We start from the raw sequence: 11,112 nt of genomic DNA, 5'->3' as shown, positions 1-11,112 counted from the left end.
GTTGTAGTCCAGCAACACCTGGAAGTCCACAGCTTTGCCACCTTTATGATAGGTACACATAGCCTTAGAATATTGCAGTAAATCAGGAGCAATTTGCTAGCTCCTCCATTCCCTTTCATTTTTTTAAGGTGCTGGGGCTTGCAGTTGTTAGAAGCCACCCTTCTTGAGTTGGCAGTATATCATCTTCAAATAAAATATGTATGGAGTCAGCTTACAGTTAACCCAGTGGCAAGGTGAGATAGGCTCTCTGCACATGTCCAGAGGCATGCTTCCTAGTTTCAGGGCTCAAATTGAGACATCCATGCTCCCTAACTTTTACTGCTCTTTTAGTATACAGAAGCAAGATTCTCCATCCACCCCTCAAAGAGCACAGCTTCACAATCTGAGTCACAGGGAAATACAGACACAGGCACACAGTTAAACCTTAGTGAGAGAAGATGGATTTATTTCTCCTCCTTCCCCAGCAGTTAAGCAACTCCTCTACAGCAAGACTGGATGGCTGCAGCAAACGGACAGAACTGCTTCCTGGTTGTCATTCAGCTTACGTTTCTACACCAGAGTCAACAAACTGAGATATTTTTCTAAATGGTAAGATAAAGTCTGCTTGCCCTGGTGCAAGTTGTGGAAATGTGAGGTTAATGTATTTCTGAAATGCTTCTCTTGTTTCTAATATTTCTGCTTCCAGGCTATCTTTCCAGTCTGTCATGGTTTCCAGTTGCTGGCTAAGAGTCAGGATCTCGCCATTTTTCCTGCTCACCTCATGTGACACCTCTTGCAACTGAGCCTCACGGAGATTTTCTGCATCTTGGATGAGTTTATCAGTTTCTTCCTGAAACTCTTTCTGGGAGATTTTAAAGGCCATTTCCATTTCATATTTTTTCTCCACGGACAACTGCTGCAGGTTCTTCTGATAAATTTCATTGGCAAGCTCCCCAGCTTTCCGGAATTGTTCCAAAAACTTCCTGGAGGGGTGAGAGAAAAGAGCATATAATAACTTCAACATAATTTTTCATTACTGGCAATTTGAAAGCCAGTCTTGTGTGAACTGCACATTTCTTTCAGCTGGAGGTAAAGCGAAATAACTTCCAATAAACTGGAATAAATCTGTAGGTGGAAACCAGACAGCAAAACTTCTGAAGACCTAACCCCTACCCTGCCCATCTTTACTATCAGATTCTATTAAATCTGGTACTATCCAACAGCACACGTAACAGGGAGTTAACTCCACTGATCACATCAGCCTTGTTTCCAAATCACAGTAAGCCCAACAATGACCTACCAGGGCTGTATCAACATGCAGGCTTCCAAGAGGAGCCCAACCTAAAAGAGCTCTTTTACCAAGCCAAGAATTGATTTAGCATGTCACCTCAACCTCGGGCTTGTGCTTAAGTGCTAACCACAAGCTACATCCACACAATGCCATTGGCATAAAAATATCCATCAATTTAATTCAGATTTGCTGCTGCCCATGTCCCATTTGCAATATCTCAGTGACCCATTAGCAAACCAAGCCCCCTTTTGAAAGCACCCAGTGCACATCTAACTCCTGCAGATCAGTTGGAGGAACACTGGTGGTGGAAAGTACTCTATTTGTACTCTGGATGCAAACAATGTCAGGTACAGCTCTCTTAAACCCCCCCCCCCCTTATATTCAACAGGGATGGGAAGCCTGAGTCCCTCCAGCTGGCATTGAACTCATTATCCCATCATCCCCAACCAGCATGGTCAATCATCAGGGATGATGGGTGATGTAGTCCAGTGGTTTCCACATCCCTGCTTTAAAATATGAAATGGGGTTGTTAAGCCAAGTACTTGTTTTGCTTGTCAAGCATTCCAGATATTTTGTTCCTCTCTTCTTGTCTAGCTTCAGCAACGGCTTTCGACTTCTCCATTGCGAGCTCCAGCATGAGTCGTTGAAGTTTGTGTGTCATCCGCTGCTCAGCAGCTTCCGATTCTCTCTTCAGTTCCAGTTCCAGGTGATGGAGCATTTCTATCCTTGTGTTCTTCACAGCCTCCTGCAGCAAGGTTAGGAAAACAACTTAGAATAGGAAGGGAGGGATTAGGTTGCTTCACCCCTGTTTTAAACAAGACGAGCCTAGAAAGAATGCACCACGATTTATAAACCACTTTGGATGTCGAAGATGCAAGTTCAAATGCTTCAGCCACATAACTTACTGAGGTTATCTTTCTGGTGACTGTCTCACCAGGGCGCTGAACACTTACGTTTTATATATTTATGAAAAACGAAATGCCCTTTTACAGTTTAAATAAATAGATAAATGTAGTTCTAAAATAAAGTTTTACTCTTATGTGTAGAAATAGAATGAGTCACAGACTAGAAAGGATGTCAAAATGCCAGTAATAAATCAGTTTTGAAGTCTCCCATTCAGTACTTTGTTTTCTAAAATATGTTAAGGTGTACTCTCATTTTCCTACTCATATTGAAATACTACCCCTCAATGAGGCCAAACTTAGATTCACAAAATGTTTAGGAGTATGCATACCCGTGTCCCCCCAGAAAAAAGTACTGCTCCCATCTAAAAAAACAAACAAACCCTCCTTGCATGTCAGAGAGGTTTCAGCTGAATCTTTACCTTGACACCCTAGATTTTCATTCATGGTGTTGTTTTTAATTCAGCGGAGTATTCAAGAACAACCCCTCCTCCACCTACTTGTTACAAGAGAGATTGTGCCACATGCAGCTTCTGCATGTTTACGTAGGTTTGGACCCAAAATTCCATTCATAAACAAAGCAGATTTCAGTTCATGGAGTGGGACTTTTTCTGCCTCTTCCACCCTTCCCTCTGCAGCCCCATACTCCCTTCCCCAAGAATGTGGGGGGGGGGCGCTTTGGGAATGGTGCGGGACATACTGTAGAGGGATCCAGACGTGGGGGTGTCAATTGGTGGGAATCTGTCCCCACACAACTCCGGATGCAAGGCATTGTCTCTTGACATGTTGCAAACAAAAATAAGACAACTACTGACTTGTAATGCTTTTTCGTCTTCCTCTTTTAGGGCTTCAATATCTTGCTTGTGTAGAGCAGCTGCACGATTGAGGGCATCTTCCACTGCATCCTCTCTTTCTGTTGCAGCCTACGAAACAAGGCATAGCCATGAAGAAAACTGTGCTTAGGACATTCTGATGCTGCACATCAGCAAGATCACTCTGGGTGATATCCAACTACGTCACAATCAAAGCAGATCCATTAATATCAATGACCTTAAGCAACAAGTCCCTTAATTTAAATGGGTCTGCTCTATGACTTAGTTGGATATCACCCTATATTTATTATTCCCCCTTTAATTTTCTTTTTTAAAGCAGCAGCGCAGCAACAGTTCTCATAAGCAGCAGAATAGAGGATATGCCTGTTTGGGCTTTACCACTCCAGACTAAAGGTGGCAGCTTACACAACTGACTGTTCTTCCATACAAAATAAATTCCCTGTACAGTGGTACCTCAGTTTAAGAACAGTCCGGTTTAAGAACGATTCGGTTTATGAGCTCCGCAAAACCAGAAATAGTGTCCCGGTTTTATAACTTTACCTCGGTCTAAGAACGGAATCCGAACAGTGGAAGGGCACTGGTGGCAGGAGGCCTCATTAGGGAAAGCACACCTCAGTTTAAGAACGGTTTTGGTTTAAGAACAGACTTCCAGAATGGATTACTGGTAAGTTCATAAACCAAGGTACCACTGTACAGATAAGTAGCAGGGAGAAGGGTTTGGGCCTCATCAAATGTCTAGGTTTTCTATGTGAAGGGTTGTGGTTTGTTTTTTACAGAAAACCTGTGTGCAGGGATTTTATTTCTACAGCAAACCATTCAACTGTGCACATGCCCACCTGCAGTCTGAAAGTGGTACAGCCCAGAAACATGTTGACAGAAATGATCCAAACCTTTTTTTCCAAATGGGCAGGCAGAAGTGGCACCAGAAGAATTCACATTTGCCAGTGGAAAACCCCTAAACAGGGCTTTTTGGGGAAGGTGGTGAGCTGGCACAAGAGCCATTGGACAAATGGTCAGGGAAGAGAGCAATATCTGGAAGGCCACAAATTCCCAATTGCTGCCATGAAAAGACAGGTGCTGCTGTTTTTACATGGCTGGTGGCAGTAGTTTCCCCAGGAGTAATTTAATGGCTATTTCATAGCTTTTGCCTCAGTGTTGCATGTAGATTGTGTTACTCAGGACCGTGCTGCACCAGCAGAACCAACGCCAAGCACACAGGAGAGCAGCCACAATGCACTAAAGGGATGAAAAGTTTGCTTCTGTGACACTATACAAAAGCAGCTTGGAACTTTCTGCCATGTTTCTCTGCCGTCTATGGGAGACCTCGGCATCCTGGATGAGAAGATTAGAAGGAAACACCATACCATCAGTGTAATGAGATGTTAAGGAACTTAAAGACAACGAGCCACAATGCCTAAACAAATGTAGGATCAGAACACTGAACAGTTTTGGAAAGCAAGTGCTGGGATGTGTCATGGCGCACAAGCCCTACGCCAGGAATGGGGAACCTGTGGCCCCTCAGATGTTTTGGACTCCAACTCCCATCAGCCCCAGCAGTTGTAGTCCAACATCTGGAAGGCCACAGGTTCCCCATCCCTGTCCTAAGTGAAGAGCTGCTGAAGAGGCAAGGGTTGCAGTTTCACTCCCTCTCCCTACTCCAGGATAGAGTAATGAAATTGATATAAAGTGGGAAATTCCATCCTCGCAGTCCAGATGCTGAGTTCAAAGATTCCCCTCCCCCACTTGCAGTTTACCTAACTTTGCTTTTGAAGGTCACAAGATCTTAGTTCACAGCGCTGGCTGGGTAATCATGAACTTTATTCCAAAATGCTAATACGCTGCAGAACTTTTCAAAATATTATTATCTTCTACATGAAGATAATGACATGCCTTAAATGAAACACTGCAGTACACCAATAAATCAATTGATTTGGTTCAATTACAATATTGAGTCTGTGGTCTTTGGCACTGGTGTATGCTTTATTCCCTTCCATACTAGGCTGCTAATGAGCAACTCTGAACCCTGATCTGTAACACTGGTGAGTTAGATCCCCAAATTAACATCGGAAAGATAAATACAGAACTGATCCATACAATTGTATTTTTATTCAATAATTTTATTATGTAAATAATTATTTATACCCCACATTGAAGAATATAGTCTTGAAAGGGTGGATTACAAAATAAACATTAAAAGCAATACATTGTAAAACCTATAAAACTCGTGTAGTCATATATAGCTAGGTTAGACAAGTTATAGCCCATATTGTTGGGCTGCAATTCCCATCACCCCTGAGTCCATTGGCTATGCTGTCCAGGGCTGATGGGAGCTGGAGTCCCTCAGCCTCTGGAGGGTCACAGGTTCCCTATCCAATATATCACATATTTCTGTAAAATTTGTTGTCTGCATTATACATCAGTATATATTCACAGAAAGGCCCCAGTGCAACAGATTGGATAATGCGATGACAGCAGAACAGTTGTACCTGAAGCAATAGTCTAGCTTGCACTTTTTCAATTCGTTGTTGTACTTCTGCTTCTCTTCTATCTGCTTCTGCTTGCTTAATGTCAGCTCCCAATTCTATGTATGCCAAAAAACAAGCAAACCACAATTGGGGAACATAACACTACAGATTATACATAAACTACGCATACCACCTGTTCCTTTCCTTGAACATTTAAGATAGACGCTTTAAGATTTAAGGTATTTTTATTTAATATTATTCAACCATGTATACTTTTCTGAAGGCTGGTGCACCCCATCATTTTTAATGACCTGGGTTGATTTCAGGAAGTAAAAAATGATTACTCAGATCAACTTGCTAGCAGATTTGACTGCTTAGAATTATAGAATTGTAGAGCTGGAAGGAACCACTAGGGTCATTCAGTCCAATTCCTGCAATGCAGGCATCTCTCCCCCCCCCCCCAATGTGGGGCTTGAACTAACAACCCTGAGATTAAGAGTCTCATGCTCTACCGAGTGAGCTACGTCAGAACACAAGCAAGCACTAACATCAGGCTTACACCTAGAAGCGGTGGCATGCATTGGCCCCATTCAGGAGAGCCTTTGTAGGATTCACATGTAGTAGGCATGCAGGATTCAGCTGCTCTCTGGGCCTGTGCATTAAAAAAGCAAGCCACCATGTAGCACAATCCAAGGAGTTCCACAGGGCACACAACAGTGCCCCACACAGGCACGAACTCATTATGTGTCGGTAACTACGATGGGCCCATCTGTGCTTATCTTTGTATCTGACTGGTAGTGCATCTGCTCTGCATGCAGAAGGCCCCATGTTTAGTCTCCGACAACTCCAGATAGAGACTCCTTTAATTTATTGGAGGGCCGCGATAGACAACGCTAAGCTAGGACAGAACAGTGGTCTGACTCAGTATAAGGCAGCTTCCTACGTTCTGTGCTACTGCAGCAGCAGCACTCCCTCACCAGCAAGATGATTTCCCATTTGAAGCAGGCACTCTGCATTCCCACCCCAATACAGATGCCCGTTCTTCCTTTTCAAAAAGCAGAAAGGAAGACCATACCAACCAGGCACCTACATGAGCAGCTGCAACATGGAGCACAGTGGTAAGGGTGCAGTTCCAGCAACTGGCACTATAGGGAGATGAAAGAACATTGCATCAAGTGGTACTGGGCTTTTGTCAGAGACTGGGTTTTGGCCACTGGGAAGCAAGATCTAGGAACCAGTAATCGGTGGTGACAAATCAAGCATCAGCGACGGCTGTTAGCTGGGGAAAGCAGTGGCTGAATGGGCAGGATAGTTCAGGAGTCTAGGAATGCTCCAAACTCTGTAGCTCTGATGATTCGCCACACAGGGCAGCGGGTCCTGGCTCTTGCTAACATGCCCACGGATCTTAAGACAAGCTAATCAAATGACTGGTCAAACTTTAATCCATTAACATATTTATCAAGAAAAAATGTATTAATGACAAATATTTTTTGAAGGTTAGTTCTAGAGGCGATCAGAGTCTCTCTGTCCTACAGCAGTAAATTCCATAGGTACATTAGACATTGTGTAAAGCACTGCTTTTGGTCTGTCCCAAACCAGTGTCATGTGATTACATTGATTGTGTTGACAGCGACAGGGAGGCAAGTAATTATTATACTCTTCCTAAATTTTCATAAACTCTACATCATGTCCCTCACACACTTACATCTTTTTATAAGCTAAAAGCCCTTCCCCTGACGCAAGTATTTTTACCTAAATAAGGTGCTCTTCCCTCTGGTGTTTGTGGCCTTCTTTCTGCATTTTCTCCAGATTTTACTCTTATCCTGTTTAACATGGGGATTACTGGAAATGTAATTACTGTAATATGTATGGATACACCTTAAGTCAATATATTGAGCGATCAATGAGCGATCAATGTCTGCATGAAAACAACTGAGCACCAGATATATTGACTTTTTGGTGGACAGGCATGAGTATCTAAAATTAAATAAAGTAACTATCTACTCACCCAATATATCTCTGTGTGTATAATACCGAGTTTTGTAAGGCTTGTATTCTCTAATCCGCTCAAAAGTCTCTGGTCTAGGAGGTGGTGGAATTAGTTTTGAGCAAACAGCACAACAAACAAATGTGTCAAAATCTGGATTCCTAATCATGATTGCAGTCAAGATTTTTCCTCCTCCAATGACAAGTGTGGACTAGATGAGGAAGCGAAATCTTAGTTGTCATATCCTAAACTGAATTAATTGTCTTCTTAGAATCTGTGCATGCTAGTGGGAGAGAGAGAAAGGTTTCACCATAGTTTGATGGTGAGATTATTTGATGGCAAGATGGTACCAGCTTCAGCTGCAGCCCTGGTGTTAAGGAGCTCTGCCTATCATGTGGCTGTGAGAGGTCTCATAATATAGGCTAACTTCTCACCCAGTAACTGTTGCTAGGCTGGGTAAGCTTTGCTCACAAAAGCATTTTAGATCCTTTAAACGAATAAATTAAAAAAAAGTTTTGTGTGCTCTCTAAAGTAGTTCACACAGGACAGTCAAGCATTTAATAAAAGCTTAGGTTATCTTCCAGATAATATGACAGATTGTGATCCTTTCGCTGCTGTTTAATTGGCTCTATTCTATAGGTTATTTATTGTATGGCTTTTATTATCACGTATTGTTCTTTTTCTGATTTTCTGTTATCCTTTCTGCTCTTAAAATTTTGTAAGTCGGTGTAGCATTCTATACACACACACAGAACAGGTGTGTGTGTGTGAGAGAGAGAGGGAGAGATTCCTAAAGGTGCTTATACTCAGAATATCTGCAACAGTTGTTACAAATATTACATTTTCTAATAATGCTGGCTTTTTATTCAGTACAGGCAACATCATTTATCCTAGTTATTAAAAGGGATTATATTTCAAAAGAAACATCCATTATTGCCTAGAAAAATGCTGGCTTTCCACACAAAAACCTGAAAAGTCACAAATCAGAAAACTATATATACCACTTATTTGTGTCGCCTTACATGCAGATCATGTGCAAGCCATGCGTTTCTTTAGTCCCATTTAGAAGTCTTCCGCTTCATATGTCGCTTTCCCTCGCTGTCAATAGCTTCATAAAGATCTTTTTTATTCTCTTGTTGTGCATGCAAGTATCCAATGTAGGCTACACAAAGAGTAATCGTTACAAGCCCAAAAGCCATAACTGGTTTATTCTGTGAAGATAAGAAAAAAATACACACTAGTATTTAAATCCAAAATATTGTACTTAATCCAATTCATATACAAACATCTGTGTGTGCACAAGTGGGTGGGGGCTATCAACTTTTCGATTACTTCTTCAGTTTTGTTCAGCTTTCCGTATAGGGAATGGAAACGTGCAGAATTAAACTGTTTAACTACTATTACAATTCAACATATATAAAAAGCAAAAATGTTGACTGATTTGACTTCTTTTATCCCTCAAACATTTTGATTACTTTGATTGCATGACACTTGGGGATGAAGTTTTTGTATTTGGAAAAACTGCTATGGTCAACTCTGAACCCATGAAATAGTGATATATAAATCTAATAAATAAACTGTCACAGGAGACCATTTGCCCCTGATAGTCATTGCTCTTTTGAAGTATATCTACATAACTATTGCAACCAAAATGTTGGTGCACTTAACTCCACTTTACTTCATAGATTTAATGGATTTTACCCAACTCCATAGTCAAAACATGTATTTATAAAATGCTTAAATATAGACAGTAGCTAGTTATTAGATCATGCATGTACATGCACCATAATAATTTCCCCATTCTGTGCACATTAAATAACACACTTGAGATAGTTTGGCTTCCCCCCCACCTCCAAATATGCCACACACTTCTGATTAGCTAGTTACCAGTTTCATTTCTTTCCATCAAAGCAAGTGCTGCTTGTGAATACCCCCCAATCCATAATTAAATGTAATATGTAATATAATGAATACACACACACACGTATCATGGCTATTTCTTAACTAGCTTCTTACAGGTTTAATAAAAAGTTCTGGGTTCACAGCACGGAACAAGGTGGTAGTTCGGACACTTCGGAATCCGGGAGTTCGGTAGTCTTTCTCTTTGGGTGCTTCATCTGGAGGCTGAGGTGCTGAAGACATCTTACTGCTGCATAAAACAGTTTGGTTTAGGTAAGTGCTCGCTTAGGGGTTTAGTTCTAAAACCATTTATAAAGAAAACATGTACAATACACAGCTCTGTGCTTGATTCGTGCTGGAATCCAAGGCTGTGACTGAGGGAGAAGCAAGATCTGTTAGGATGTTATGCTGTGAGCCCTTTCCTCTTAGGCTCAGGTTGTGTATGTGTAAATAAACCTTAGCAGCAGCACATGCATTTCAAGTCCTACACACCCTGCCACAATTACAGCCAGAGTGTTTAGCCAGTTAATGAGTTTTCCCTACCACTTTGAAAGCATATTATTTATGTGTATTTAAAGCCCACTGGGGTCCCAGCTTCATCTCCAGCCTGCAAGAAGGAACTTGTTGCATAGTCTTAGGTAAAGGTAAAGGGACCCCTGACCATTAGGTCCAGTCGCGGACGACTCTGGGGTTGCGGTGCTCATCTCACTTTATTGGCTGAGGGAGTCGGCGTACAGCTTCCAGGTCATGTGGCCAGCATGACTAAGCCGCTTCTGGCGAACAACCAGAGCAGCGCACGGAAACACCGTTTACCTTCCCGCCATAGCGGTACCTATTTATCTACTTGCACTCTGACGTGCTTTCAAACTGCTAGGCTGGCAGGAGCTGGGACCGAGCAACAGGAGCTCACCCCGTCGCCTGCCAACCTTCTGATCGGCAAGCCCTAGGCTCTGTGGTTTAACCCACAGCACCACCCGCGTCCCATAGTCTTACCTGGCAATACATCCATACTTACTCATACTTACTTGGCAATAACACCCCCCCAACTCAGAGCAGTTAGCTTCCTGGTAAATGTGAGCAGCCGTACGCCTTACATCGTCCACCAAATATAACCTCCACCCCTCTCGCTATGGGCATTTCACTACCAGAAGTTTCACAACTTATATATAACTCACCTCAAGTTTTCTAGGCACTGTGCAGATATTAAGAAAACAAGTGGCTCGCTACACACTTTGCAGAACAGGCAGAACAAAAGTGGGGAAAACTAGCTGTAGGTCATCAAGTTGCACAAATATTTATTGAGCTGATCCCACCCTTCTTCCCACCCCAACTGCGCCTCCTGGCTGGCAACTTTGGGATCATGAGTGCGCACGACCCAGCTAACCAGAGCACAAGCCCCACAACCTGGCACCGCATTCAACACTGCAGCTGCGACCTGTGGGAAAGAAGGGAGCGGGGCACCTTCGCGATCTGCTCCTCGCACGGGGCGGCCTAGGAGAAAGTCGTCTCCTGCTCGCTCTCGCGCGAGTCTCCGAAACCTAAGCCGGCACTCTGTTCTATTCTAAGCAACGCCCTCCCAACGCCTTTGACTACAACTCCCATCAGCCCCCGGTCAGGCCGGCCATTTTGGACCGCGACTGAAGCTGATGGGAGTTGAAGTCCAAACGTCTGGAAGGCACCAGGCCGCTTCAGAGGAAGGGTTAACCCCACCAGCACCCATTACCTCCCCGCTTTGTTTCCGCATTAGGGGAATGGA

At 42.9% G+C, this 11,112-nt stretch overlaps 2 protein-coding genes across 4 annotated transcripts; both read right to left on the bottom strand.

Moving 5' to 3' along the window:
• Positions 1-420: 420 nt before the first annotated feature.
• C3H6orf163 (chromosome 3 C6orf163 homolog) lies at positions 421-8,014 on the bottom strand. The gene is made up of 5 exons (XM_033143373.1): positions 7,479-8,014; positions 5,492-5,586; positions 2,988-3,095; positions 1,813-2,015; positions 421-962 (listed from the first exon to the last, which is right to left on the bottom strand). The coding sequence occupies exons 1-5, from the start codon at positions 7,624-7,626 to the stop codon at positions 542-544; spliced, it is 975 nt and encodes a 324-aa protein (XP_032999264.1). The 5' UTR covers positions 7,627-8,014; the 3' UTR covers positions 421-541.
• Positions 8,015-8,140: 126 nt separating this feature from the next.
• Positions 8,141-10,902, bottom strand: SMIM8 (small integral membrane protein 8). Of its 3 annotated transcripts, none has more exons than XM_033143374.1 (3): positions 10,818-10,902; positions 9,474-9,606; positions 8,141-8,668 (listed from the first exon to the last, which is right to left on the bottom strand). In XM_033143374.1, exons 2-3 carry the CDS (start codon positions 9,597-9,599, stop codon positions 8,510-8,512), a joined length of 285 nt encoding a protein of 94 aa, XP_032999265.1. In that variant the 5' UTR covers positions 9,600-9,606; positions 10,818-10,902; the 3' UTR covers positions 8,141-8,509. The 3 variants fall into 3 exon arrangements, with proteins under 3 accessions (XP_032999265.1, XP_032999267.1, XP_032999266.1); XM_033143376.1 differs by having other exon boundaries at positions 9,474-9,603; positions 10,818-10,887; XM_033143375.1 differs by lacking the exon at positions 10,818-10,902 and adding an exon at positions 10,532-10,647.
• Between the last annotated feature and the right edge of the window lie 210 nt (positions 10,903-11,112).

The sequence above is a fragment of the Lacerta agilis genome, chromosome 3 (genome assembly GCF_009819535.1).
Source record: "Lacerta agilis isolate rLacAgi1 chromosome 3, rLacAgi1.pri, whole genome shotgun sequence".
NCBI lineage: Eukaryota > Metazoa > Chordata > Lepidosauria > Squamata > Lacertidae > Lacerta > Lacerta agilis.
Note: the sequence above shows the minus strand (reverse complement) of the source record. Positions and strands in the feature narration are given on the sequence as shown.

Coding starts and splice junctions, on each gene's coding strand:
- C3H6orf163 (XM_033143373.1), bottom strand. CDS start 7,626: ATGATTAGGAATCCAGATTTTGACACATTTGTTTGTTGTGCTGTTTGC. Junction 2,016..2,987: donor AAGACGAAAAAGCATTACAA/GTCAGTAGTTGT, acceptor ACCTTGCTGCAG/GAGGCTGTGAAGAACACAAG. Junction 963..1,812: donor ATGCTTGACAAGCAAAACAA/GTACTTGGCTTA, acceptor TCACCCCTCCAG/GAAGTTTTTGGAACAATTCC.
- SMIM8 (XM_033143374.1), bottom strand. CDS start 9,599: ATGTCTTCAGCACCTCAGCCTCCAGATGAAGCACCCAAAGAGAAAGAC. Junction 8,669..9,473: donor CAGAACTTTTTATTAAACCT/GTAAGAAGCTAG, acceptor TTATCTTCACAG/AATAAACCAGTTATGGCTTT.